This window comes from Salvia hispanica, chromosome 4 (assembly GCF_029641045.1).
Source record: "Salvia hispanica isolate PSC_SH4W2 chromosome 4, Shi_PSC_v1, whole genome shotgun sequence".
NCBI classification, from domain to species: Eukaryota; Viridiplantae; Streptophyta; class Magnoliopsida; order Lamiales; family Lamiaceae; genus Salvia; species Salvia hispanica.
Window position 1 is genome coordinate 44,720,711 of NC_142695.1, and position 27,956 is coordinate 44,748,666.

General features: G+C 36.0%; 4 protein-coding genes across 6 annotated transcripts; 3 read left to right on the forward strand and 1 right to left on the reverse strand.

Annotated features, from left to right (window-relative positions):
• The first annotated feature begins 2,221 nt into the window (after positions 1–2,221).
• Positions 2,222–4,699, forward strand: LOC125192638 (equilibrative nucleotide transporter 3-like). The gene is made up of 10 exons (XM_048090262.2): positions 2,222–2,439; positions 2,550–2,615; positions 2,706–2,810; positions 2,886–3,041; positions 3,124–3,267; positions 3,351–3,456; positions 3,543–3,718; positions 3,785–3,939; positions 4,034–4,292; positions 4,377–4,699. Exons 2-10 carry the CDS (start codon positions 2,568–2,570, stop codon positions 4,485–4,487), a joined length of 1,260 nt encoding a protein of 419 aa, XP_047946219.2. The 5' UTR covers positions 2,222–2,439; positions 2,550–2,567; the 3' UTR covers positions 4,488–4,699.
• Positions 4,700–7,025: 2,326 nt separating this feature from the next.
• LOC125196791 (equilibrative nucleotide transporter 3-like) lies at positions 7,026–9,086 on the forward strand. Of its 2 annotated transcripts, none has more exons than XM_048095416.2 (9): positions 7,026–7,152; positions 7,248–7,352; positions 7,438–7,593; positions 7,670–7,813; positions 7,885–7,990; positions 8,064–8,239; positions 8,297–8,460; positions 8,535–8,793; positions 8,870–9,086. In XM_048095416.2, exons 1-9 carry the CDS (start codon positions 7,105–7,107, stop codon positions 8,978–8,980), a joined length of 1,269 nt encoding a protein of 422 aa, XP_047951373.1. In that variant the 5' UTR covers positions 7,026–7,104; the 3' UTR covers positions 8,981–9,086. The 2 variants fall into 2 exon arrangements, with proteins under 2 accessions (XP_047951373.1, XP_047951375.1); XM_048095418.2 differs by having other exon boundaries at positions 8,312–8,460.
• A 9,087-nt stretch (positions 9,087–18,173) lies between these two features.
• On the forward strand, positions 18,174–24,242 carry B160 (protein). Of its 2 annotated transcripts, none has more exons than XM_048090241.2 (14): positions 18,174–19,001; positions 19,089–19,225; positions 19,589–19,691; positions 19,780–19,912; positions 19,997–20,060; positions 20,516–21,248; positions 21,724–22,053; positions 22,226–22,762; positions 22,873–22,942; positions 23,022–23,107; positions 23,207–23,326; positions 23,411–23,479; positions 23,779–23,876; positions 23,971–24,242. In XM_048090241.2, exons 1-13 carry the CDS (start codon positions 18,408–18,410, stop codon positions 23,785–23,787), a joined length of 2,985 nt encoding a protein of 994 aa, XP_047946198.2. In that variant the 5' UTR covers positions 18,174–18,407; the 3' UTR covers positions 23,788–23,876; positions 23,971–24,242. The 2 variants fall into 2 exon arrangements, with proteins under 2 accessions (XP_047946198.2, XP_047946199.2); XM_048090242.2 differs by having other exon boundaries at positions 23,779–23,872.
• A 98-nt stretch (positions 24,243–24,340) lies between these two features.
• On the reverse strand, positions 24,341–27,951 carry LOC125192618 (uncharacterized). Its single transcript, XM_048090243.2, has 5 exons — positions 27,656–27,951; positions 25,959–27,300; positions 25,217–25,486; positions 24,780–24,935; positions 24,341–24,671 (listed from the first exon to the last, which is right to left on the reverse strand). The coding sequence occupies exons 1-5, from the start codon at positions 27,661–27,663 to the stop codon at positions 24,552–24,554; spliced, it is 1,896 nt and encodes a 631-aa protein (XP_047946200.2). The 5' UTR covers positions 27,664–27,951; the 3' UTR covers positions 24,341–24,551.
• Positions 27,952–27,956: the final 5 nt, after the last annotated feature.

Below are 27,956 nucleotides of genomic sequence, written 5' to 3' on the forward strand. Positions count from 1 at the left end.
TACTTGTATTATTTTCCTGTTGTATATCTATAATTCTATTTTATACCAGTACTTAATAGTCTGATAAAAAGACATAACATGTAAGCAGAAGCTCTTTGAAGTAACCAGGATCATCATTTTTGTACTGTTCATAGAGTGGTTAATTGACCATAATTTGAACCATAAATATTTACTCTTTTAGTTGTTTCACAAGCAAATCATAAAACAATCCAATGAATTTGTTGTTTGTATTTAGAAGTTGTAAATAGTATAGTTAAAACTAATCAAAATTTGGTTTTTCATTTACACTTGCTCTCTCAATTTGGTTATTTTCCATGTTTTGTGCTTATCTCATCTCTCTCTCAACACAAATGTCTCTGGGAAGCTAGCTTCCGATTATGAATCAATTTAATTTCGTAATAAACTGCTGTTGAAAGTTCCAAAACATTTGATCTTGTTGTTGCTACCACATGTAGACTGTAGTCATGTAGATAATGAACATGTAAAACTGAAAATGGAAAGATTCAGTTCATTTTGAAGTATATACTATTTCAACCCCAAATTTATGGTTATCAATATATGTAGATTGCAACGGTTAAGCAACAAAGAGCTTATATTTGAGAATAAATACGATACCCTCAACTTTTCCCAAGATTTTTATGTAAACAGTACCTGTGATTGGTGAACACCAACTAGTCTATTGATAAGTCACCATTCAATTTCTCCCTAATAACTCAAGAATCAGTATGAATAAATTTTTGATACTTCTTCTTGTGTTTAAAGTGCTTGAAAATTGGGAAAATCCATCAAAGTATGTAATGAGGCCCTAAAATATATGCTTGAAATCGCAGCCATTGTCTTCGCCTAATGACATGAGTTTCATCATTTTAGGCACTGGAGCAGGACACGTTGGCCAATATGTTAGTTATATTTTTTCTTTAGTGGTATGTGACTATGTGTATGGGTGTTGATCTCAACTGGTTGTGGCTTATCAACAACGGATCGTTTTGTCGTTTGATCTTACCATTTATCTTCGTTCATTTATAGTGGAAATCAAGTGATCTTAGTTGTTCTTTTTTCATGTAAAAACGTGTATCATTTTAGTTGAAGTAACACTTAACCAATTTTATAGTATGCAATATCAAGATAGGAATCTAGTTTTCATGAATTATTGATAAACTATGGTAGTAAGATTTGCATATTTTCTCTTTTAATTTGTTTTGAGCTACATAGCAGTAGATTCTAATAGAAAAAATTGGATAATACGAAGGACTTAGATACTAAAAGCAAATGAGCAATAGCCAAAATATGATACAGTAAAATAAAACGAGAAGGAAAAGGAAAAGTAGTGATGGAATGAATCAATCAGAAACACCGGCTTCATATCATATGCTAAACTGTTAAAGCACCGATAAAAAATGATGAGAAGAAATATTATTTTAGTTACAAATAATTGGATATTATAACATGTTGTAACCTAACTCGTGTGTACCAGTTAGTATGAACGTAAGCGGCACACCTTCTTAACTCTTAAGTCCTTACCAGTAATTTTATTTCATTTTTTTAATATTATTTTTATCGTAATGTTCTGAAATCATTTTAATCTCTACTATATTGACATTAGATGAATAATAGGAGCTGAAATTAGAGAAAATAATCGAAGAAAAATTGCTACAAATAATTAGTATATGCGAAAACAAATGCAAGGAATGGGGAGTGATATAAGAAAAAGTAAAAAAAAAAAAAAAAGTCTCACGTAAACATATTTTAAGATAATTGAATAAATTGTACTGATTTTAACAAGTACTAGTACATTATTGACATGATTTTTATATTAAACATTATTTTAATATGTATATATTTATTTGATTTTAAAAAATTAGACACAATGAAATCACAGCCAATATATTTTACTGCTTCCACCGCTTTAGTATGAACATACAATGAAAATAAGTCAACGCCGTTGAACAACCCGCCAAACCATTGACCTTAAAATTTATAATTAATACATAAGCAGCGCATATGCATTTAAACAGATTCCTAATACTTTTCATCTATTCATTACTTTCCATCAATGCCTCCAAACGGGTCCTTTTCTTACTGTCACAATATTTCTTTATTTTTGCATTGGCAATGAATGGACCACATCAAGATGTGAATACATCTTATAAAGAAATATTATTTGTTATAATCAAGTAAAACTAGTTAATGATTCCGTCATATAATGGGAAACCGGAATCAATGAAAAGGATAGCATATCTGTTCTCATTTATTGATTCATAAACCATACAGAATCCTAATTTAATTCGGTATTTAGTGTACAGCTTCCTTTCCAAAAATCTGAACACTCTTTCAGATTCTTCGGTTTGCCAGCCAGTCAATTTGAATCCTCAAATTCAATCATTTTGCGCAAATTCTCGTCATTCCTTATTTATTAGAGTTTCCTATTTTTTCTATCAAGTAAAAAATCACTCTTTATTGTTTAAATTTCTAGGTTTATTATTATAATTAAAATTTTACTTAAAGTATAATACCCATCCTCTCGCTCTCTAATTTTTCTCACTCTTCAGTTGTTTAGAGCAGAAGAAATGAGTAATGGAGTTTCAAGCATCGACACAGTTCCAACCAGAATTGAGGTTTGTATTCAATTGATTGTTCACCCTTATATTTAATTCCCAGCAATCTTGATTTCACTTTTTTTGGTTTGTTTTGATGAAATTTTTCAGGGGAAGTTTAAGGCAATGGCGGTTTGTTGGTTTCTTGGACTCGGATCTCTCGTCTCTTGGAATAGTATGCTGACAATTAGTGATTATTACTACAAAATTTTTCCAGTAAGTTTATGCCTCAAATTCAATATCTTTTCCCATGATTTTCTTTGCCAACTTATCAATTTATTTAATTTGCAGGATTACCACCCTTCAAGAGTCCTCACTCTGGTTTATCAGCCATTTGCGATCGGGTCAATGGTGATTCTTGCTTACAAAGAGGCCAAGATCGATACAAGGAAAAGAAACATTTTTGGTTACACCCTTTTCTGCCTAAGCACATTTGCACTTCTCTTAGTAAGCTCTTCTTTTTTGTTGCTCAAATTAGATTGATTGAAATATTCTTGTAGAACTGAATGAATGATTGTTTTGAATGAAGATCGATATAGCCACATCAGGGAAAGGAGGGATTGGGAATTATATAGGTGTGTGCGTGTTTGTTGCTGCTTTTGGAGTTGCAGATGCTCATGTTCAAGGTGGAATGGTTGGGGATTTATCCTTCATGTGCCCTGAGTTTATGCAGGTCTCTCTTTTTTCCAATCCCATTTCAGCCTTCGCTCTTGGATAACTTGATTTGTGTGTTGATGTTTTGTGTGGATCACACAGTCATTCTTCGCTGGCGTGGCTGCTTCGGGAGCCCTAACCTCCGGCTTGAGGCTCGTCACGAAAGCAGCTTTTGATAAGAAAGAGGATGGCCTTAGAAAGGGAGTTAGTGAGTCCTTCTCTCTGTGTATATGTATATCAGTTGCAATATTTATAGTCTTAGGTAGTTGGTGATGATTGTTTTGTGTTTTGAAGTGATGTTTCTTGCAATCTCGACGTTCTGTGAGTTTTTGTGTATATTCGTCTACACGTTCGTGTTTGGGAAACTGCCTATTGTGAAGCATTTCCGGAAGAAGGCAGCGTCAGAAGGGTCGAAGACAGTTACAGCCGATCTTGCAGCAGCTGGGATCAAGACTGCAGATGGCGAAACTGTAAGCCATTTTTTGACAAAATCGAGTATTTGAAGTCATAGAACCTGATTTCAGCTGTTGTTGCAGGTAGATGATGTTAAGCAGGATAGGTTGAGCAACAAGCAGTTGTTGCTTCAAAACCGTGGTTATTGTTTCGACCTTTTCCTTATATACGTGCTCACTCTATCAATTTTCCCTGGCTTCTTGTACGAGAACACGGGTAAACACGGACTAGGCGATTGGTAAGTCTCTAGAGCAAGATTGTTTATTAACTGAGATCATATAAGACTAAACGAGTCGAGCTTGAGTTACTTATTGGTAAACGTACGGATGTAGGTATGCGCTTGTCCTAATAGCAATGTACAATGTCTGGGACCTGATAGCAAGGTACATTCCTCTGATCGATTGCATAAGGTTGGAATCAAAAAAGGGTCTTATGATAGCATGCTTGTCGCGTTTCTTGCTCGTTCCTTGCTTCTATTTCACGGCCAAGTATGGGGATCAAGGGTGGATGATTTTCTTGGTGTCATTCCTGGGGCTGAGTAATGGATACCTAACTGTTTGCGTCCTCACAGTTGCCCCAAGAGGCTACAAGGTAAGGTCGTTGTAGTGGTGCAGGATGGCTTGACATTTGTCCCTGTTTTGGTGTTTTGACGTGTTTGTGTGTTTGTGATTGCAGGCACCAGAGCAAAACGCGCTGGGGAATTTGTTGGTAGTGTTCCTTCTTGGTGGTATATTTGCGGGCGTTGTTCTCGACTGGTTGTGGGCCATCGGTAAAGGCCCTTTCTAAACGCGTCGTTTTGGTTTGATGTATCATTGGGCAGTGATCATCTATGCAATTGTCACTCGCACAAAGTAGTCGAAATGAATTGGGAAAAGTTGGGAGATAGTTAAATGACGTTGTGTTATAATTGTACACATTTGAAGTTGATGGTCACACCATTTATGTCTTTCGTGTAAGAGGAATTGTATTGATATTAGTAAAAACTTATTTCCATCTCACTTGCGTTACGTATGTCTACATTGGGACTTTGAATCGCACCCAACTCTTTTAAATTTAATTTGTCCTATTGCCTAATATTGATTTTATATAAATTTCACTTTAAATATTTATAAAAAGAAAAAACCTTTTCGTATAGAAAATGTTAGGCGTCTCAATTTAAAGAGACTCGATATGAAACTTTAAATCCGATACAGTTATTTAATTTTTTTTTCTTTCTAGGAAGAGAAATGAATTTTGATACTATAAGATAATGAATGTCAAGATAGATTTTATATTTATTACGAATTCTTATAATTTGAAAAGTTGGAATTGAAAATGAATTGATAATGACATTTCGGAACTCAGAATGCAATTTTCTCCGAAATCAAGCTTTTCCAGGTGGACCCTACTGCTCCAGCATTAATAGTCATTGTTCTTATATTAGAAAAAGACAAACATTTATATAATTCCAAAATCTTTATTAATGCCTAAAGTTGGGTAGCATTTTTCTACTGTATGGATTTTCCCATTTTAATGAAAAATTAAAAGCATGTGATAACAACAGTTGACCTTTTCCTCTACAAATAAGTGTCAGTCCAACAACAGCCCATTAAAAAATGGGTATGTACACACAAATTATAGTCAAATTTGCCAAAATAAGTGGAATAGTTATTTCCGGAAAAGATATCATTCCATATAAACAGTTGATTAACCAATGGAAAACGATTTTTAAAATATCTCCATAAAGTGTTTCTTTTGAGCGCTTCTTTTAAAAGTAATGTTTAAAGAATTAATAGAGATAAACTAAAGTAGAGGAGTGAAATGATAATTGATGATAAAAAAAAGAGAAAATAATTGTATTATATTTTGTCAAAAAAAAAGAAGTGGGGAAGTGGGGACAGAGTAAATGTTTTCTCCTTACGTTTCATAACTAATTGATTTTGAATAATTTCAGATTTTCATTATTGATTATAGATTTTTTTCATCGAATAAAGAAAAGTAATCAAGAATTGAAAAGTGGAGAAAGACAATTTTAGTTACAATTTTAACTATAGTATTTCATATTGAATTTTCGTTCATTTACATTGTTTTATTTCTTGTTATACCAAAAAAAATCTACTGAAGTCATTCCTTTGTAGTAACATTCTAATTTGTAGTTTTGACTTTATCATAATTTAGTTTCAATAATATGGAATAGTACTATTTTATTTTGAAGTAAGTTTTTTACTAGTCATTTTGGATAATTAAATTTAATGTTTTTACCGTATAGTACTCCATAAAAAGAATAAGAATATAAAAAGGAAAAAGAAGTAAATTTCTTTTAAACCACACCATATACTTTTTCTCCTTTTTGTATTTTTATTTTTTTATAGAAAATCTTTTTTAATATAAGTTATAAATTTAGCTATCAAAATGACGTATAATAACTAAAAGGATAAAAAAAACTTAAAGATAAAAAAGCACAATCCTATAAAAACAATTAAGAACATAAAAGTTAAATATATGAAATTATAACAGAAGAAATCCTGGTAAACAAAAAAATAGATTCAAACACGGCGGCGAGAAAACTAATATATACTCCTAGTAAAATTGGATTCCGGAAAGAAATAAAAGTGATTAATATGTGCAACGTATAAAATCTCTAGAGATATATTTTAGTACTACAGTATATGTTAGTGCTGGAATATATGATTTATTGCATAGATAAATTTGAATAGATTTGTTTTTTAAAATTAAAAAAAATCAAATTATATTATTATCCTGATCGATAAGAGGGCAAGAATGAATATCTATATACTAATACAAGTATACTAGTACAAAATTTATTATTTAATAAATATAAATAAAATAATAATCCCTATAATAAAGTCATTATGTCTATAAATCACTATCCTTAACTACTTTAGGAGTATTATTTGGAAGACTGAAAAAATTAACCAATTTATATAAAATTTAGACACAAAAATGTCCATTTAGTATTCCATGTCTCTATCATATGCGTTTAAAAGATAAATAAAGATTCAGCCTTCCTTCGCCTTAAAATGATTGAGCTGTGTTACTAGAAAATAATAGTAGTAAATAAAATATGGAAAAAAAACAAGACTTATACTTCCTCCGTCCCAGAAAGATTGTCCCAGTTTATTTTTTGCACTTGTTTTGCAAAAATAATAATAAATAGGTAAAGTTGAAAGAGAGTAAAACAAGAGAAAGAATAATATAAATAAGATTACTCTCTACGTTATTCTCTATTTTATTTTACTCGCTCTCTACTTTAACTATTTATTATTATTTTTGCAAAACGAGTGTGAAAAAGGAAATGGGACAATCTTTCTGGGACGGAGGGAGTATGTCATGACTAAGTTGTTTTGCTCTATGCATCAACTCACTCTCTCTGCATTTGTTTAGAGGAACAGCAATAGCCAATATGAGTAATGGAGATTCAAGCATTGTCTCAACTCCTAGCAGGACAGAGGTCTGTGTTTAAACTGATTTTTCACCCTTTCCCAATACTCAAAAATGATCTTCTTCTTTGTTTTTGTTTTGTTTTGTTTGAATATGAAATAGCAGGGGAAGTTTAAGGCAATGGTGGTGTGTTGGTTTCTTGGACTAGGATGTCTCATTTCATGGAATAGCATGCTAACAATTGGAGACTACTACTATCAAATTTTCCCAGTAAGTAAACATATAATGATGCAATCCATACTCTTTTTTTTTTTTTTGTTATGATTAATTGAACACATACAAAAACAAACTGCAGAGTTACCATCCAGCCAGAGTGCTGACTCTGGTCTACCAGCCCTTCGCCCTCGGATCAATGGCGATTCTCTCTTACAACGAGGCCAACATCGACACAAGGAAGCGAAACATGTTTGGCTACGCCCTCTTTTGCTTCAGCACACTCGGACTTCTCTTGGTAAGCCACTATATATCCTTCCATTTCATGAAATTTCTAAAGCATAGTACTGGATTGATCTTCATGTCCATGCAAGATTGATGTGGCTACGTCGGGGGGAGGTGGGATAGGGAACTATATTGGAGTGTGTGTCTTTGTTGCTGCCTTTGGAGTTGCAGATGCTCATGTTCAAGGTGGGATGACTGGTGACCTATCTTTCATGTCCCCTCACTTGATGCAGGTCCAATCTTTTCATTTGTCTCTACTTGACAAGTTTTATTGTATTTTGATGTTTTGTGTGAATCATTGCAGTCGTTCTTGGCCGGTTTGTCTGCTTCGGGGGCGTTGGTTGCAGGCCTGAGGCTTGTGACAAAAGCGGTTTTTGATCAAACTGATAATGGTCTTAGAAAGGGAGTTAGTAGGTCTCTTTATAACATGTATAGTCTTAAGTAGTTGATGATGTTATTATCTCACTAGTGATCTATGTGCAGTTTTGTTTCTTGCAATCTCAATCTTCTGTGAGTTTCTGTGTGTGTTGCTCTACGCGTTCGTGTTCGGGAGACTTCCCATTGTGAAGCATTTGAGGAGGAAGGCGGCGTCTGAAGGGTCGAGGACAGTCTCAGCTGATCTTGCAGCAGCCGGGATCAAGACTGCAGATGGCGAAAACGTAAGGAACTTTAATGATTTTTGAAGGCCTAATTCGAGTTGTTCACACCATGTTTAGTTTTTGTTGTTGCAGGTGGATGATGATCGGTTGAGTAACAAGCAGTTGTTGCTTCAAAATATTGACTACGCATTGGATATTTACCTCCTGCACGTGCTCACGCTGTCGATCTTTCCTGGCTTCTTGTATGAGAATACGGGTAAAAATCATGGACTAGGGGAGTGGTAAGTCACCGTATCAGTATATAACTAAACGAATCGATCTTGAGTTATTTTTTGCTATAAGTAGAAAAATGCAGGTATGCACTCGTCCTTGTAGCAGTTTACAACGTTTGGGACCTGATGGCACGGTACATTCCTATGATCGAGTGCATAAGGTTGGAGTCAAGAAAGGGTCTTCTATACGCGTGCTTGTCGCGTTTCTTGCTCATTCCTTGCTTCTATTTCACGGCCAAGTATGGGGATCAAGGGTGGATGATTTTCTTGGTGTCGTTCTTGGGGCTGACTAACGGATACCTAACGGTTTGTGTCCTCACGGTTGCTCCGAGAGGCTATAAGGTAAGGTGGTTGTAGTGGTGCACGAGGCTCGATGTTCATCTATGTTTTCGTGTTTTAACGATGATCGGGTTTGCAGGCACCGGAGCAGAACGCGTTGGGGAATTTGATGGTTGTGTTTCTTCTTGCTGGTATATTTTCGGGCGTTGCTCTTGACTGGTTGTGGCTCATTGGCAACACTTCCTTTTAAACCAACTTCTTTTCATGTGAAATCTATTCATATGGTGGTTTGTAGCACCTTCTCATATTTCATGTTTCAAACTTAGTGTCAATATAAAATCTCAATTATTTGATGATTTGCTTTAGGATTTCACATTCCTATTAACAAGTTGCAAAGATTAAGAGAAGTTTAGCCAGATACAAGTTGCAATAATTAATAAATAAAAGATTGTAAACTTGTAATCAGGTCGTAGCTTATTTGGATTGCTTATGAAATAAAAGATCTGAAAGCAACATTTGATTTTTTCTAATTTTAAATGCATCCAAGAACATAGCAACAAGTTTTTTAGGCACATGATAGCAACATGTACATGTTAATCGTGGAATAAAACGCCAAAACATATCTTTCTGTATTTGTTTGAGGTGATTGTATCTTTCTTACTCAATTAAATATAAGATCAAATCAGCTCTTGTTGCACTCCTTCGTTGACAATATTTAATTACTACAAACTTATAACCTAGCCGTATCTTTATTTTGGATTTGCTTATTAAACAATGACATGAAAACAACATTTTAATGAGTCCAAGTATAAGATAGTAACGAGTTTTCTTTAGGATCACGAGGGTAACGAGTTAATCATGGAATAGAACATCAAAACACACCAAAACATAACTTTCCATATTAGATTGTGGTTTTTTTAAGATTATATGAAAAAAAATTATATTTTTTAAGGGAAGTATGTCTAACAATGTTACCAAACACACATGAGCAAATGATAAGACCCTTCCCTAAGGTTGTCTCCGGCGTCGCCCCTCCCATTCGTCCCTCCCACGCGCCCTTCCCATGCCACGTCAGCACTAGCCCCTCCCATTCCACTGCCACATCACTAACCCTTCCCACTGCACTAGCCCTTCCCACTCGCCCCTCCCACTCGCCCTTCCCACAATTAAATTAATTCACAATTAAAATTTAAATTCACGAAAATAAAATGTAAATTCACGGAAATAAAATTCGACACGAATACGAACGGGAAATACGAAAATTACATTAAATTACATAATTTAAAAAAATTACATAATTTTAAAAAAAACATAGTAAATAAAATTACATAATCCCCTCGGCTTTCACTCCTCCTCCTCGTCCTCGTCCCCGTCGCCCGTGCCGCTGCCACCTCCGACGTCCCCGCCCCCGATCTCGACGCCATCATCATCAATGGGCGGCATCCCTAAATCGCGCCGACATCGGTCGACCATCTCCTTGCACAGCCTTCTCAAGACTGGATCGTGCGTGTTATACCACTTCAAAGTGATCTGCATCAGGGTCTTCGTTTGCTGCGCGCGGGCGAGGCTGTCGTCATCTTCTCTGGCGGGGACCTCCGATTCGACCTCGTAGGACCCGCTGCCGCTGCCGCTTCCCCTCGCCATCCGCTGCGCAGCCTGATGCCCCATCGGGCGACGACGACGGCGAGTGTCTGTTCGTGGTAGCGGGGCCACTTCATCGGCTTCGGGGAGCTCGTGCGAACCTGCACTGCTGCTGTACTCACCGGAAGAGTTGATCTTCGTCCGCTTCCAGCCCGATTCGACGCCAACCGCAAACTTTTGCGAGTCCTTGATCGCGAGAAATGCCTCCCACTGGTCAAACTCTTTGATCCCCAAGTCTTTGCTGGGGTACTGGGCTAAGGATTGTCTCCGCACATCATCCTCAGACATGCCGCTGCTTACCATGCGCATGTTGTTTTGGTAGATTGAGGCAAAACGACTGAGCTTAGGCCTCAACCGGAGCCACTGTTTCCGGCATATCTCGGGGATGCGAGGCTTCGCCCCAGGCGGTTTGTTGGCGCAGTAGGCGGCACTGATGCGATGCCACATTCGGTCAACATACTGGCTCGCTCCGGTGTAGGGATCCTCTACAACACCGACCCATGCCTTCGCAAGCGCGGCATTTTTCCACACGGTCCAGATCGTCCTCCGCTCAGTCTCATCCACACCCTCCTCCCCTCCCATCCCCGTGTGTGAGGAAGAGCTCGGGACTTTGCCCTTGCCCCTACCCGCGCTCCTGGCCGTGGCCTTGCTTTTTCTCCGGCCCCTTACAGGCCCCGCCTCCTCCTGGGGAGTCTCACGGATCGGCGATAGCCCCAGATCCTCAAAAGAGAAAGTCTCGATGCCGGCGTACTGAGTCTCTGGAACAGAAGAAGGGGAGTCATCGGCCAACAAATCTATATATGACCGATAGACAGATTCCCCAGGCGTCCTCGGGCTCCTGTGCTGCATCGACCCACTCACCGACATATTTGGCGGCGTACCGCTCATCCCCACTGCCCCGGGCACCATCCCTCCCACCCCCGCCATATTTGGCGGCATACCGCCCATCCCCGCTGCCCCTGGCATAGTCACACCCATCCCCGCCATATTTGGCGGCATACCGCCCATCCCCGCAGTCCCACCCATCCCCGACATATTTGCCGGTATACCCGCTGCCCCCGGCATCATCTGACCCATTTGACTCATCCAAGTGTACATATTGTAGAACATTTGGGGAGTCATCGTCGGCATACCGCCCATCCCCGCCATCTGGGGATTCATCCCCGCAACATTTCCCTCCGCGCCGATGGGAATCGAGGGTGTGTTCCCTCCGCTCGTGGTGGGGGAGTTTCTGTTGTACTCCATTGTAGTAGAAATGAAATGTGTAGAGAGAGAGAAACTTGTTAACACAAGTGGGGTGAATGAAATGAATTTGGGGGAGCCCTATTTATAGAGTTTATTATTTATTAATTAAAAAAAAAAACAAAAAAACAAAAATGTCGGACGTCCGAGTTGGGACGGGCGACCTTCGCCACAGTGGCGCCCGTCCCACTCGCCCGTCGACGGGAGGGGCGAGCTCTTCGCAGGGGCAGTCGGGACGGGCGTGGGCGCCCTTCCCGCACACTATGGCGCCCGTCGGGTCGCCCGTCCCCGACGGGCGAACGGGAAGGGCGCCATAGGAGACAACCTAACAACAGAAAAGGGAAATTTTTGGACATTCTAGCATTTTTATGGGCCAATATATTAAGCTAGACAAGCAAGTTGCTATTTGTATAAAAAAATCTCTAGACTTATTGTTGGGTATAAATCCATGCCACATCGGATGAGTGAGGGAAGTTGGAAGATGTATAAATTCATGTCAACCCCAATTAGTGAGAGGCCCTTTTGAGATAACCCAAAAATAAATTTGTGTGGGCTTAACCCAAAATCATACAATATCAAACTAGCATCTGTGCAAGAAAGTGAAAAGCTGGTTCTACCAGTCTACCATGTTTTTGTTTGATGGTGCAGTCAAGAAATATCAAATATGTGTGGCCTTTTGGGATGACCCAAAAAAAAAAAAAAAAACAAATCTGTAGGCTTAACCCAAAAATCAGACAATATCAAACTAGCATTTGTGCAAGAAAGTGATGGTGCAGTCAAAAAATATCAAATCTGTGCGAGCTTTTGGAATGATCCAAAAACAAATATGTAGGCTTAACCCAAAATCAGACAATATTAAACTAGCATTTGTGCAAGAAAGTGAAAAGTTGGTTCTACCGTGTTTTTGTTTGATGGTGCAGTCAAGAAATACTACCGTTAATGTTAAAAATTGATTATTTTTACTTATACTAACATTTATTTGATTCATAGTTTATTAATTTTTATTATATTTAGATTTTTAAATAAAATTAAGATAGCTTAATCTACTAATTTTGGTTTTAATTTAATTTTAATTTTACTTGTTAAACAATAGAGAAACAAATAGAGTACTTATTCGGGATATATTAATTTAATCAAACCAGCCCTTGTATATATAGAACAAGAAACATGCTTAGTGCATCCCCATCGGTTGTCCGTCCGTCCTTGCCAGCGGCACGGCGACCGCTTGTCCGCCACTGCAGCTTGTCCGTCCTTGCCAACGGCAGGGCGGTGCTCTTAGCTAAGAGCACGTTCATGCCGCTGAGCAGGTCAACGTGGCGGGCTGTGATTGGTCAATGGCTTAGCCATTGGAAATTCTTTTTTTTTTAATTCGAATTTAATTTAAAAAAATCGTTTCTAAATAAGAAAAAATATTTTCCCATTTCCTAATAAATTATATCCGTTTTCTACACACTTTTAATTTTTTTTTAATTTTTTTTCCCCAAAATTCACATTTTCATCTATAAATACTCTCACTTCAACATTAAAAATTATGTAATTTTTAATTTGTAGGATTTTAATTATGTAATTTTTATTTTTTAGAATTTTAATTATGTAATTTTTATTTTTTAGGATTTTAATTGTGTAATTTTTATTTTTTAGGATTTTAATTATGTAATTTTTATATTTTAATGTATTTTAATATTGTAGAAATTTTTTTAGTAATTGAAGTATTTAAATTGAATAAATAGAATGGTGGGACCCTTGAGCTTGTCTTTGCGGAAGAGCATGGATGTGAGTGTTGTGTTCTTGCCTAAAGACAAGGAGTAAAAGTGGGTCCGAGCCCACCTCAATACACTTAAGAGTGAACTACATAAACGGTACCTGATCTTTCACTTTCGCACGTAAATGGTACCTGATCTTTATTTTATATCGTTTTTGGTACCCAGTGACAAAAATAACCCTAGGTACCAAATATGTGATTTTTTTTCATGGAGGATATTTTTGAAAATTTCAATTAAATAGTACCAAATATGTGATTATTTTTTCTTCCCTTCTCATTTCTCCTTTTCTTCTTTAATTTATTCTTCTTTATTTTCTTCTTTCTTTTTAGTATTTTATCTTCCTATCTTTTTTCTCCTTAGTTTATGTTTCTTCTTCTTCCTTCTTCTTTTTTAGTGTTTTATACATACATCTAATTGCATTCATAATATAAAAAAAAATATACCTAATTAAATTAATTATTTAAAGTAATTAAATCAATTGAATATTTTTTTATTAAATTATTTTATACCCATTTTAAGGTTGAAACACCTAACCAAAAATATTCAACTTTTATATCATTATGAATACAATTCACAATGTTAAATTTTTATTAAGGCTATATTGATTAGTTACAAATTTAATGTACAATAATAATAATAATAATAATAATAATAATAATAATAATTTTTATTATTATATAATATTACGTGATTCATAATTTAAATAATAAATTATTAATTACTATCCGTTTTTAGTATTATAATAATAATTAAATATAATTATATTTAAATATATTTGAATGATATTAAAAATAAATTAATTATTAATTTATAATATCAAAATAATAATATTAGTATTGATTAATAATAATAGTATAAAGAATTAAGAGAATGAGAGAAGATATTATAATATCAATTTTGGTACTAATTTTATGCATGCCCAAAATACCCTCTATGACATAAATGGAAAAATATATTTGTTTAAAGGGCATTTTGGGAAGAAAATTACATCAAGTACCATTTACGTGCGAAAGTGAAAGATCAGGTACCGTTTATGTAGTTCACTCTACACTTAAATAAGAGCACGGATGGGGATGCTCTTACATTCACGGTTGACACTTTGGACTCTTATCTAATTTTTTAGCGCCCACGCTTGTGCGCCACTATTAATTTTATTCTTTTTTAATTTCAATTTAATTATATAGTTATATATTTCCCACATCCACCTATTAATTCATTTTTAGAATGTCTCACTTTAAATAATATAGTATTTCTTAAAATAGAAAAATTACTCTTTCTATATCATTCTCTCTCTTACTTTAATATTTTCTATTTAAGTTAAAAAATAAGTATTACGTAAAATCATGCGCCAAATAATAATGTTGCAAATGGTAGGAGAACAATTAGAGTTCACAGTTTGTATAACGTTCAATGTTTCAGTTAATAATCTATAATCAAGATTGGTTATTTTATTAGTTGGAGACATAAATTTTTTTTTTAAAATAATTGATGTATTCAGCATTGGTATGTGTTCCTTGTTCATTTTTTAAGTGAACTACATAAATGGTACCTGATCTTTCACTTTCGCGCATAAATGGTACCTGATCTTTATTTTATATCGTATTTGGTATCCCATGATAAAAATAACCCTAGGTACTAAATATGTGATTTTTTTGTTATGAGGATATTTTTGGAAATTTAAATTAAATGGAACCAAATATGTGATTTGTTTTCTTTCTTTCTTATTTCTTTTTTTCTTCTTTAGTTTATTCTTCTATCATTTTTCTTCATTTTTCTTCTTTTTTTTTAGTGAGTGAACTACAAAAATAATCCCTGGACTATGCGTTTATCTCGCCAATGAACCCTGGACTTTAAAAATATCCCCAGACAACCCTGGACTAAGCGTTTATCTCGAAAATGGTCCTTTTTCACTATTTCGTGACGAAAATACCCTTTTGCAGGGTTTTGGGGGTTTGGGCAATTTGGTCTTTTTACATTTTAAATCTGATATTATTTCGGTGATGTACTAAATCTGATATTATTTCAAAATTATCATTCTTCTTCCTTTTTGCCATACTTCACTTTGTTTCTTTATTTCAATATTAGATTTAATTTTATAAAATTAAATTTTAAATTTCGATTTTTAAATATCAATAATTTTTTTAATTATTAAAATTACTATTAAATAACAAATTAATAGTTTTAATCAATATTTGATAGTGTCTAATATTAATCAATAAGGTACGACGACGTCTTAGTTTTAAACAATATTTAATAGTTTTAATTATAAATAGATAACATGATTTATTCCGAAATAATTATGCATCTAATGTATAGGAGAATTTGACTAAAAATATTATGAACTTGGCTAAAAATTTGATACTACTAAATATTTGATATAGCAGCTTTTTTGTTGAAATTTTCTAGTTAATTTTGATTGTTTTCAAATTAATAAACGAAAATTATATTAGTCTTACATTAGATGCATAATTATTTGGAATAAATCGTGTTATATGATCTATTTATGATTAAAACTAAGGTGTCGTCGTACCTTATTGATTAAATATTAGACACTATCAAATATTGATTAAAACTATTAATATGTTATTTAATAGTAATTTTAATAATTAAAAAAATTTATTGATATTTAAAAATCGAAATTTGAAATTTAATTTATAAAATTAAATCTAATATTGAAATAGAGAAACAAAGTGAAGTATGACAAAAAGAAAGAAGAATGATAATTTTGAAATAATATCAGATTTAGTACATCAGTGAAATAATATCAGATTTAAAATGTAAAAAGACCAAATTGCCCAAACCCCCTAAAGGGGTATTTTCGTCACGAAACAGTGAAAAAGGACCATTTTCGAGATAAACGCTTAGTCCAGGGTTGTCTGGGGATATTTTTAAAGTCCAGGGTTCATTGGCGAGATAAATGCATAGTCCAGGGACTATTTTTGTAGTTCACTCTTTTTTAGTATTTTATCTTCCTTTCTTCTTTCTTTTTTCTCTTTATTTTATATTATTTCTTTTTTCGTTTCTCTTCTTTTTCTTCTTTCTTTTTATTGTTTTATACATACATCTAATTGCATTCATAATATAAATCAATAACAAAACACCTAATTAAATTAATTATTTAACGTAATTAAATCATTGAATATTTTTAATTAAATTATTTATACTCATTTTAGGGTTGAAACACCTAACTAAAAATATTCAACTCTTTATCGTTATGAATACAATTCAGAATTTTAAATTTTGATTAAGACTATATTTATTAGTTATTAATTTAATACTATAAAATAATGATTATTATTTATTAATTACTCCTAGTTTTTACTATTATAACAATAATATTATTATAATAATTAAATATAATTATAACTATAATTATGATTAAATATATTTAAATGATATTAAAAAATAAATTAATTATTAATTTATAACATCAAAATAATAATATTAATATTGATTAATAATAATAGTATAAAGAGTGAGGAGAATGAGAGAAAATATTATAATATCACTTTTGGTACAAGTTTTGTCAATGCCCAAAATATCCTTCATGACACAAATGGAAAAATGAATTTGTTTAGAGGGTATTTTGGGGTGAAAATTGCACCAGGTACCAAAAATGTGATTTATAGATACCAAAAACGATATAAAATAAAGATCAGGTACCATTTATGTGTGAAAGTGAAAGATCAGGTACTATTTACGTAGTTCACTCTTAATTTTTTATAATAACTACATTTAAACGTACGATTAGGGAATTCGATTCGACCAAACGTTTTGTGTCCGTGAAGAAGTTAATAAGCCCATTTATAATGGGCTAAAATATTGGAGGTCCATAATTTAAGCTTGACCCACCGATTTTGCTCATGACTAATTTACATTACTTTCTGATTTATAATATTGGGTTTCAATTTGGGTTACATGTTAACAAACCATCACATACCTAAAATATAGAAAGCCCATAAAATTGACGAAGTGTGGTCAATCACTATTAAATTATTTTATTTATTTATATTTGTTCTGTATGCTCACAAATGGAGATATGCAGAAAATGAAGTGGCTTTAGAGATATAAAGATTTACTAGAGGGTGTGAAATTTAATTAGGTGCTTCATCACATTCCATAAAGAGTATACAATCAACCTGATCAATACAGGAAAGAATAATTGTTATCTGAATTGAAGTTTTGCAGAAAAAAAAAAACAGATGAATTCATGTTTCCACTACTCCACTGACTTTATACAAATGGGTCCATATAACCATCATCACTTGACAGCAAAAATATCTCAGTAGAAGAGCCAACATACATTTATGTAAAATAATCAAAGCAAAAATCCATAAAATACTAACTAAAATAACTAAAATCTGAAGAAGAAACTTATAACGGCTGCATGAAGCAGCAATAGTAGGATCGATAATTCAAAAATAAACTGTGCAGATTAATTACATTTAACAGCTTTGGACCACCTAAATCAGTCATAAATATTCTCATCATAGTCTCGGGTTAACGCAGCCTCTAAATTTCTGTTAATTTATCTATAAAAAAAATAATCCCATCACATAACAGTAAAAATCACAACACAAGAAAGCCAGAGAACACAAATCAATTTATTTACCAAAAAATGCAGATTTGAGTATAAACTGCTGTCAGTGTAAGTAAAATGCATGCAATGAATTAATCAAACCTTATTAATCACGAAAAATAAATCAGAAAAACAGAATACACTTAGCATCTGTGTTTCTGTTCATTGGTATTCATTCATACATAAACCTACGCCACATTGCAATACTTCACTTTTTAGTGCGTGCGTAAAAATCTATACATACACTAAATTGTATTTATACATAAAATTGAGAAAAGAGCTGAGTATTTAAAGTGGCAGTGTGGGTGAAGCGAAGCGTCTGTTTTAGGGGCAAAAAATTTCCTAATTCTACTTTGTCTCTCAATAAAATTCTCAAACCCTAGATTTCCTTCTTCCTCGATTTCCACGGCGAAACCTCTCCCTTTTCTCTAATTCGGATCATCGGGGGGATAATGCGGGATAAGGATCCGGTGCCGGAGGAGTTCCGCTGCAAGCGGACGGACGGCCGTCAGTGGCGATGCAAGCGGCGGGCGATGGACGGGAAGACGCTCTGCGATATTCACTATCTGCAAGGGAAGCACCGCCAGAACAAGCAGAAAGTGCCGGACTCGCTCAAGCTGGAGAGGAATGCGGGGAAGAAGAGGGAGGACAGTAACGGGGAATGCAGCCGTAGGGTTACGAAATTGTCCAACAAGCCGCGGGTGGCGGCGGAGAGGAGCCGGAGAAGGGGCGTGTCGGAGGCGTTGGATGAGACTTTGAAGCGGATGAAGTTGAAGAGAGGCGACTTGCAGTTGGAATTGATCAGAGTGTTTCTGCAGAGAGAGGTGCAGAAGAAGAAGGAGCGGGAGCTCAAGGAGAGCTCCGTAGCGGATGAAACCAGAGTGTTGCCTTATGGAGTCATGGCGATTTCTCATTCTCATACGAGTCTGCCAAGCATTCGGGAGAATCATAGTTTGGATGTGAAAATAGGAGATGATTCTAATACGTTGCTGGAGAGGCATTTTCGCTCGAAAAATATTGAACCTTTACCGTTTAGTACAATGCAGGTTTGTTTTCTTGCTTCTTTTTTTTATTTAATTTTGTTCTTGTTAGTAAAGTTACATGTGCAACCTCTGATTCTGTGTTCGGGATAGGTGTTTCCATTGACGGGGAATGTGAAGGCCAAGAAAATCAAGAAATGCCACTGGTGCAGGGGAAGTAAAGGTCGCTGCTTGATCAAGTGTTTGATTTGCAGGAAACGGTTCTTCTGCCTTGATTGTATTAAAGAGAGGTTTTTTCTTCTAAACTTTCTCTAATCATAATGTTTGACTGCAATCGATTTCTAGAGATCATGTGCTTGCTTACTTGATAAAGCTTAAAAAGATTCTATCTTGATTTTTTGCATTGAACTGAGTACCTTATTAATGTTCGATAATGTTTCCACTTTCCACTACCATTAGATGTGGTGTATGTTATCAATGACTGTCTTAAGAACTTGACTGAGCTTCCCAGCATGATGCACTGTAAAAGTGAGACTAAATGTTCTCAGTTCATTGTGTATATTAATGTCTGGATCAACATTGAAATATTTGGGGTTATGTGAGAGGTTAAGTCTCAGGCCTAACTGGTTGTTACATTTTCAAATTTTGTTTAGGCATATTGAGAAGCAAGAAGTGAAGGCAGAATGTCCTGCCTGTCGTGGAATTTGTGGCTGTAAGCTCTGCTTGAAACAGAAAATCAGGCCTAATACTAATAAGGTTTGGCATGGAGCTGATTTCATTTTTATTCAGTTCTTGAATCAAGATATTAATTGAGATTCTCTTTTTCTACAACTCTTCTTTCCAGGAATCTTATGGAGGTGGAAGGAAGTTGCATAGGAAAGAATTGCTTCTTTATTTGATCCACATGCTTTTTCCAGTGCTGAAAAAAGTCAATAATGATCAGATCATTGAGCTTGAAACAGAATCTAAGGCTGCAGGTTTGAGATACTTGAGCTCATCCTGTAGTAGCTAGTAGCATAGCTGTGCTATTTAACCATAACTCAAATCTATACTTGCAATAGGAAAAGAAGAATCTGAAATTCCGATTCCACAGACGAAGCTTGGTATTAGTGCGTCATTCTGCTGGTAAGTTCCTTTAGGCAAATACCATATAATCATACATTGTGACAATGTTTTCCCCCTTTTGCTATAATTTTTTAATAAAAACTCAACAAATCCATACGTAATGTTTCAACAATTATGCAATGATGTCATGAAATCTGAATTTTGGTATCGGATGGTCTGTGTTTAAGCGATCTGGACACAAAAATATTTTCTATTGGCGGCTGACACTAAGCTTTTCACAATTCGGCGAGGGAGAAATAGATATTTTTGGGCTTCAGGACATTGTTGCAACAATAATGAAACATTATGTATAAATTGTCGGATTTTAAAATGTGATGACATTATTGCAAAAGCAGTCAAATAGTGACAGTATGGTCTTTGCCTTTCTTTATTTGCTCTCATATACCCACACACATGCTTTATGCTCAGTTGTCTCTCTTAGTGACTGTTTCCTGGTGATTTACCTTGAAGTGCAGCAACAAATGCAATGCATCAATTGTCGACTACCACAGGACTTGTTCAAAGTGCTCATACAATCTTTGCTTAAGTTGTAGCCGGGAGCTTTCTGAACGTAGTTTATCTGGAAGTTGTACGCTCAGAAGTTGTAAGAAGAGGAAAATCCTTTCGTCTGGTGATGACCTAAAAGTTAAGCAGACTATATCAAGGCGTAACTCTGGCGGGCCACTCAGTCAGTCCATGATCTCCTTTCAAAACTGGGAAACTAGCGAAGATGGTAGTATCCCGTGTCCTCCTACAGATATTGGAGGTTGTGGTGACAGCCTTCTTGATCTTAGAAGTATATTTCCATTTAATTGGGTTAGAGATCTCGAAGTTAAAGCTGAAGAAACACTGGATAGCCATCACTTTCAGACTGCAGATGCTTCTGTGTGCTGTTCGCTGTGCAATGACTCTGGTAGAAACGATGGCATTGGTGAGCCCAAGCTGCAGAAAGAGCCATCTAAGAGAATAGGCTTTAACAACAACTATCTGTATAGTCCAACTGTAAAGGATCTTCATCAAGAGACCCTTGAGCATTTCCAGAATCACTGGGGTAAGGGTCACCCTGTTGTAGTCCGAAATGTGCTTAGGAGTAATACAAGCTTGTGTTGGGATCCAATTATCATGTTTTCTTTGTATATGGAGAAGAAGAGCTCAGGCTCTTGTCATGAAGGTGGCATGAATGCGGCAAACTGTTTGGATTGGTGTGAGGTATGTACCGTGCCTCTTTCTATCCCTGCTGTATCTGACTTCACCACTTCCACTTATAACCCTTTCATGGAGTAATTAATGTTGCATCTGATGATTCATTTAGACAAATTTGCAGTATAGATCATAATGATGTGAATGTTCATTCAGCGAGAAGGCAAAACTATATTCACTCCAGATCTTGCACGCCACTTTCCCTGTCTCTATATGGTTCTTCATTCACCTACCTACCCAAAACATATTAACAGTTCTCTGCTTTGTAAACATGCTGTTAAATTATGAAATTCACATTGGTTTTCTATATTCTACCAATTAGGTCCAAAAGCCTATAATATTTCAAAATGCAAAACACTGTGTTGATTTGCTTCATTATTAAAAGGAGCTTCATAGGATTTTCCCTTCTTTTGGGATCTTATTACGCCGAGATTTATGTACCTTTTTAGTTCATCTTATGATAATGCCAATCCCGCTACTGCAGGTGGAAATTGATCGGAAGCGTATATTTATGGGATCTCTAGAGAAGAGAACACATGCAAGCGTACAGCAGAGATTTCTAAAGTTCAAAGCATGGCTTTCTTCTCATCTGTTTCAAAAGCATTTCCCTCTCCATTACAATGAGATTTTAAGTTCTTTACCTCTTCCAGAGTATGTCAATCCAGTGTCTGGCCTATTGAATGTCAGCGTGAAGTTGCCAAAGGAATTGTCAAAGCATGACTTAGGTCCTTGTATCTATTTTTCATATGGAGGTCCAGAAGAACTTATGGCGGCTGATTATTTGTCAAGACTATGCTATGAATCACATGATACGGTAGGAGTTGGTTAAATCGTCCGTATCTCTTTATTTGCGTCAAGTCATCAACAAGTACTCCTGCTCTAAACCATTCTTTTCTGTAGCTGGTGTATATGTATCTGATGATGTACATTCTCTAAACATTTGATTTGATGATGGATCTAGATATAACTTAGATTATTTGTATCAGGTAAATATTCTAGCTTATGCTACGGATGCTCCTGTGTCCCCAGAACAGATTGATAAAATTGAGAGTATGATGAAAAAATACAAGGCTCGAGACCACCATCGTGGACAGTCATTTAGTAACTCCAGCGATCAGAAAGGAAAATCATCTTTGCAGAGTGAAGACACTGGTGAATCAGGTTTGCAGGACATTGGTGAAAAGATCGTACCGCCTGATGGAATTGAAAATGTACCCTTTTACTCCAGCGAGCCACTTAAAGGTCAGGCACCACGAGTTGAAAATGGAAACATGTCTGATGACAGTGAATATGACGATGATGCATCAATTCTTTGTTGTGGAAGTTTTGAAAACTCTGAAGACATTGATGAGAATTTTGAAGAGGAAGATATAGAAAGCTCTTGTTCAAGTGAAGATAAGCAAGGCACTGATTGTTGTGGTGCCCAATGGGACATCTTTCCCCGACAAGATGTACCTAAACTTTTGGAGTACCTTGGTAAACATTCAAATGAGCTATACCCTGCATGCCACTATCCGAAACATGTATGCTTCTTTTTTACTTCTTTCCTTTTTTCTTCCCATAAAGAAAGGAGGTTTTTTTTATTGCGAATTGCAAGCACATGGGGTTATCGCTTTGTTTATGTATGCAACAGGTTCATCCTGTTCTTGATCAGAACTTCTTCCTTGATGCATATCATAAATTGAGACTTAAAGAGGAGTATGGTATGTATGTTTGAGTACCTTATTTTTCTTATATTCTTGCATACTTCCTAAGATAAACATTTTTTCTTGATGCTTTTAGATATTCAACCATGGACTTTTGATCAATGTCCTGGAGAAGCTGTCTTCATTCCTGCTGGATGTCCTTATCAAGTTAGAAAGATCAAGGTAACTTTTGGCACCAAACGCTCTCATGGTTGAAATTTGCAATTTTCTAGAACTAAAAAGTTCATCTCCTTACCATTTGCACCTCTTTTACTTTTTCAGTCATGTGTAAATATCGTGGTGGACTTCATCTCACCTGAAAATGCTGCTCATTGCATTCAAGTGAATGATGAGATTCGTCTTCTTCCTACCCGACACAAAGCCAAAAGAAAAGTGATGGGGGTAAAGATCCAATACATACTTGCTTCCGGTTTTTTTATCGATCAATTTTGGGATTAACTATAGCTTTGCAAATTAATTTCACAGGTGGAGAAAATGGCTCTCCACAGTATTAGTGCTGCCATTGAAGATTTGTGCAACCATGCTGCGGACCAAGTAATCACCTCACTTCTCTAGCTTTTGGTTCTTTGCCAATCTGTAGCTCTTCCAATGAAAAATCTGGATAATTTTACAATGCCTAGAATTGCCACCAACCTGGTTGATTGTAGTCACCCTCAATGTTGGCTATATTTTAAGTGCATAATCTTAGAATATTTTCATGGAATCAATTCTGTAGCATTCTCCCTCTTGACATACTAGATCTAAATAACATCTCTATACAGCCATATTGTCTATTGATTTCTTTTCTATATTGTTGCTGATGCTAGTTTCTGAATAATATTCGTCTGTTGCAGTTAAAATAAGCCTAGTCTTGTAGACATCAGCATGTGACGCCTGCCAAAATTTACCCTGCTGAACTGAATAAAACCTCCGTATCTCGACCAAGAGGCAGGTAGCAGACTTTTGTTATGCAATTTGAAGCTTGCTCTGCATTTCAAGTTTGCAAAAGTTCATTAGTCGCTAATGTCATCCCCAAATTCTTGCAGATTGATGTAGATGTTATTCCAATAGTCCTGGCCTTATGCATGTCGTTCAAGTCCATCGGTTCGAAGATGCACAGAATAGAACACCAATTCAATCAATTTTTTATTCTTTAAATGTGTTCTAGAAAATTGAGGTACATAAATAATTTTACCATGTAGATTTAACTCATTTCATTCAGATTAGTTGTTAGGTATTCGATCTGTGCTACATTCTTGTAAACTGAGTATTTAGATAAATACGGATGAAACTATTCAAATTGTGCTACATTCTTAAATTCCATGTCGAAAATATTCACCTCGAGAGGGAACAAATGGAGTAAAAATTTTGGATGATTCATTGACAATCAATTGTATATAAGGCAAGAACAGTGGGTATTTGCAGGCGATTATTAACCTCAAGGTCGCCTTATCGCTGTTTTTTCAGAGAAAAAAAATACAAGATACCAACCATATTCTTACAAAATTGTGAGATGTCAAGGAATTATGCCGAGAACTAATGTATACTTATGATTCTGTCAAGTGATATACAATTTCGCCTTAAAGAGTGTGTTTCTACATTTTAAAAAATTGTTTTTTCAGACCACTCATGGTGCCATCAGCCCTTCGATTGTGTAAGAAAGTGATGCAGCCCAGTCGGATTTTAGAAGCAGCGTCTGCAGTGTATGCATCACGTCATAATCCGGGTCGAGCTTCCGTTGCCACCCCTACAAGCCAAAGATATTTGATCCTTATGGAAGGGTACATAATAGCACGTAGGTTGATTTCCATGAAGTAAGATGTTCCCGAATAACTGGAAAAATAGATATAATTACCTCAAGGACCAGAAGCGTCACCATCACAGTGCAAACGTTCCCATCAACATTTACTTTATGGCGCCGAACTTTCTCAAGCAGTTGCTGCATGCATTCAGCTGGATGGATCAAATCTCCTTCTGGTGTACCCCAGAAATCAAATGATTCTCTCACTTCCTGTTAGCATATAGTCAAGAGTGAGATGAATGTCAAGTCTCGACCTCCAAGTTCTGTGATGAACATAAGAGGCTGGTAGCGGGAGTTTCACCACAAATAAAGTTAATGAGCATTTGTAGGCAGGTACAAATCGGTTTCAGAAAAACAAGTCAGTAATGCAGGCATCATATGAAGAACTAAGATAAGAAATCCTCATAGATATTAACGAATTTGCGTGCAGTCAGAATTCTTGAACGCAAATCCACTTGATTTAATGCTAATGCAGGACAAAAGTTATTCACCTCAATGAAGGCCTCAGGTTTTGGACAATTCTGTTTCTTTGACAATCTCAGTGTGCACTCTGCTGCAGTTTGCCCATCTCTACGCGCAACAGCCTTGAAGAATTCCAGTAAATTTACACGATCATTTTTGGATAGTTCCGCAGTCATCCCAACGTCGAGGAATATAACATGTGGCTTAGTTTTGAATATCTTTTTGCGAGTGGGCTTTTTCTGAGGAGCACGAACTAGGATGTTTCCAGGATGCATATCAGCATGAACAAAGTTGTCCACCTAGCAAAAAATATCTCACAGATATGAAGTATGCATTGCCAATATCCCAATAGACATGAATATTAATCACATGGACCAATTTCAACACCTTTGTGTCATAACTTATACTAACAGAAGTCTCAAGTTCCGTACTTCTTTCTGTAGCCACTATAGTAAACAGAAAAGTAAATTAAGTGCTCTATGACTGAGCTCTTATAGACAAACCATGCACCACACATGGTATACTATTGTATTAATGGCTGATAGAAATCAACTATGACAACAGATACACACATCAATATGCCGCATACAAGTTGTATACTAGAAAAGTGAGAAACAGATACTAAAAAGTAAATCAATGTCTGAAAAGCCATGTCATTCTCATCTTTACACATGCAGAACGAAAAGAAGACGGATATAGTGCATTCCATATGACCTAATTATGATGAAAAGAGAGCGATAACTAGATACGAAAAATGAGGAAATAAGATACCAGGAGCATCTTCAGCAGGGCATGGGTTCCAATGTGGGCAAGAGCACTACTTGTTCTATCATTCTTCCCCTCAAGCACATCCACATAGTGAGAAACACTTTCTCCGTGCTCAAAAGTTTCCACTAACACAGCTGGATGAACTAAAGGATATACAGGCTTTGGGAAAGAAACATCCTTCCATTGGCGAAAATTATATATGAAGCGGTTCAAATGAGCAGCTTCTCGTGCTAGATCAACTTGAGACATCATGAAAACTGCAAACTGCTGGACACTTTCATCGAGCCTCAGCCAATTCAGAGCAGGAATGAACCTTGACATTCTTGCCACTGCATTAATTATCTCAAAATCCCTTTTTATTGACTCACCAACACCTGGATGTCTCACCTTAACTGCAACTAGCATTGGTTTGACCTGGAGACCACGGTAGCGAGACCGCAAAGAAGCTCGATGCACTTGTGCAATGCTTCCAGAGGCCACAGGTTCTTCCTCAAAGTCATAAAAAATTTCTGATATTTTACGGCCGAAAGCTTTCTCAACAGCCTTCTTAGTGTATGCAAAGCTATGTTCGGGGGCTTTGGTGTGAAGTTTCGACAGCTCAATACACAAGTCTCTAGGGAATAGATCTGGCCGTGTGGCCGCCCACTGTCCCCATTTTATGAATGCTGGGCCTGCTGTTTCAAGAGTTCGATGAACAACCTTAAGCCATAACTTCCTAAACTCAGGTCCGAAACTATCTGCAAATGGAGCCATGGCAATGCTTGGTGCAAACAGAAAACTGAGATGTATAGCTCTCAGCAACAAGATAAGGCTCTCAAAAATAGAAATTATCAGTCTGGTCAGGAAAAGATGGCTGTCCTCAGCATGCGTGTATAAACTGTTCCTCGGTGGAATAACATCCGTTTCTGGAACAGAATACGCAAATGTCATCTGGGATCCACACATCATAGTAAATATACCAGGAACCACAATGTAAGAACGGCTCAAACCCAAGCTGACCGCCTGAGCAATTCGGTTAATGGTGTGATGAGTTTTGCTCCCATCAAGTGCAGATGCCTGAGCCAACCTCTTCCAAACAACTTGCGCATTATAGGCTATAGAACCGCTAGAAGCAACAGATGTGTAATTCCTGGTGCAGCTATTGCAGAAAATTTTTCCCACTTTATATGTTGCATTTGGGGCATGCTCTGCTTTAGGCAATAAATACTGTGAGAACAATCTATATTGAGGAGTACACAGCCCTGCTCGAACCATGGGCCCATATTTCACCTCTTCCGAAGAGACACTAGCTCGTTTTGTCCGAAAAGATCGAAATGCTCTCCTAATGTTCCCAACTTTCAATAATCTGCAGTCCAATAGCTATGTTTAAGCAAAATTTCAAATCAACGAAGATAAAATAACTTGTTCTAGCAACAATTCCAATTTTTTAGGATACAGAACAGACTAGATTCCCCTACGGTAGCACGCAATCACTATTGGATCGTTTCACTATACATAATTTGTCTCCCAAAATAAAGGAAACAAGTATTTAAAATTAAACACGCGCTTGAAATCTGTTTGATCAACTATACTCAATACCTAGTTTGAAACACCTCAACACACAACAAATCCAAAAAACCGATTCAGTTAGTGAAAAATAAGAAATCAGCTCAACAAAAAATTGTGAGGGAAAAGAGAAACAGAGAGCGCGTTGTACGGACCTCGACATGGCGAAAACTGGCTGTGAGATAAAAGGATGGGGACTAGAGAATGCCGGTGATGCAGTGCGCCGCAGAAGAGCATTTTCTACCGACCGGTAAACGTTCAACCATATGGATCACACAGTTTTCTTAGATTCAAGATTTCTACTAAAATATTAGCTGCTCATCCCTCCTCCAAAAAATCCAGAATCAAAATGGAGTATAATGAATATGAAACAATTATCGCGCAATAGCAGCTAAGATTGAAACAACAATTCTGAGCAGAATGGAACATAAGTTGCTGCATTCATTCAATAAAACC

What these genes read in the sequence shown, in the direction of transcription:
- LOC125192638 (XM_048090262.2), top strand. Translation starts at nt 2,568, where the DNA reads ATGAGTAATGGAGTTTCAAGCATCGACACAGTTCCAACCAGAATTGAG. An exon ending in AAACACGGACTAGGCGATTG is followed by an intron (nt 3,940 to 4,033) that starts GTAAGTCTCTAG and finishes GTACGGATGTAG; the next exon opens with GTATGCGCTTGTCCTAATAG. An exon ending in TTGCCCCAAGAGGCTACAAG is followed by an intron (nt 4,293 to 4,376) that starts GTAAGGTCGTTG and finishes TTGTGATTGCAG; the next exon opens with GCACCAGAGCAAAACGCGCT.
- LOC125196791 (XM_048095416.2), top strand. Translation starts at nt 7,105, where the DNA reads ATGAGTAATGGAGATTCAAGCATTGTCTCAACTCCTAGCAGGACAGAG. An exon ending in CAACTCCTAGCAGGACAGAG is followed by an intron (nt 7,153 to 7,247) that starts GTCTGTGTTTAA and finishes ATGAAATAGCAG; the next exon opens with GGGAAGTTTAAGGCAATGGT. An exon ending in AGACTGCAGATGGCGAAAAC is followed by an intron (nt 8,240 to 8,296) that starts GTAAGGAACTTT and finishes CACCATGTTTAG; the next exon opens with TTTTTGTTGTTGCAGGTGGA.
- B160 (XM_048090241.2), top strand. Translation starts at nt 18,408, where the DNA reads ATGCGGGATAAGGATCCGGTGCCGGAGGAGTTCCGCTGCAAGCGGACG. An exon ending in TCAGGCCTAATACTAATAAG is followed by an intron (nt 19,692 to 19,779) that starts GTTTGGCATGGA and finishes TCTTCTTTCCAG; the next exon opens with GAATCTTATGGAGGTGGAAG. An exon ending in ATTAGTGCGTCATTCTGCTG is followed by an intron (nt 20,061 to 20,515) that starts GTAAGTTCCTTT and finishes CTTGAAGTGCAG; the next exon opens with CAACAAATGCAATGCATCAA.
- LOC125192618 (XM_048090243.2), bottom strand. An exon ending in CCCTGCTGAAGATGCTCCTG is followed by an intron (nt 25,487 to 25,958) that starts GTATCTTATTTC and finishes ATTTTTTGCTAG; the next exon opens with GTGGACAACTTTGTTCATGC. An exon ending in TGACGCTTCTGGTCCTTGAG is followed by an intron (nt 24,672 to 24,779) that starts GTAATTATATCT and finishes TTTGGCTTGTAG; the next exon opens with GGGTGGCAACGGAAGCTCGA.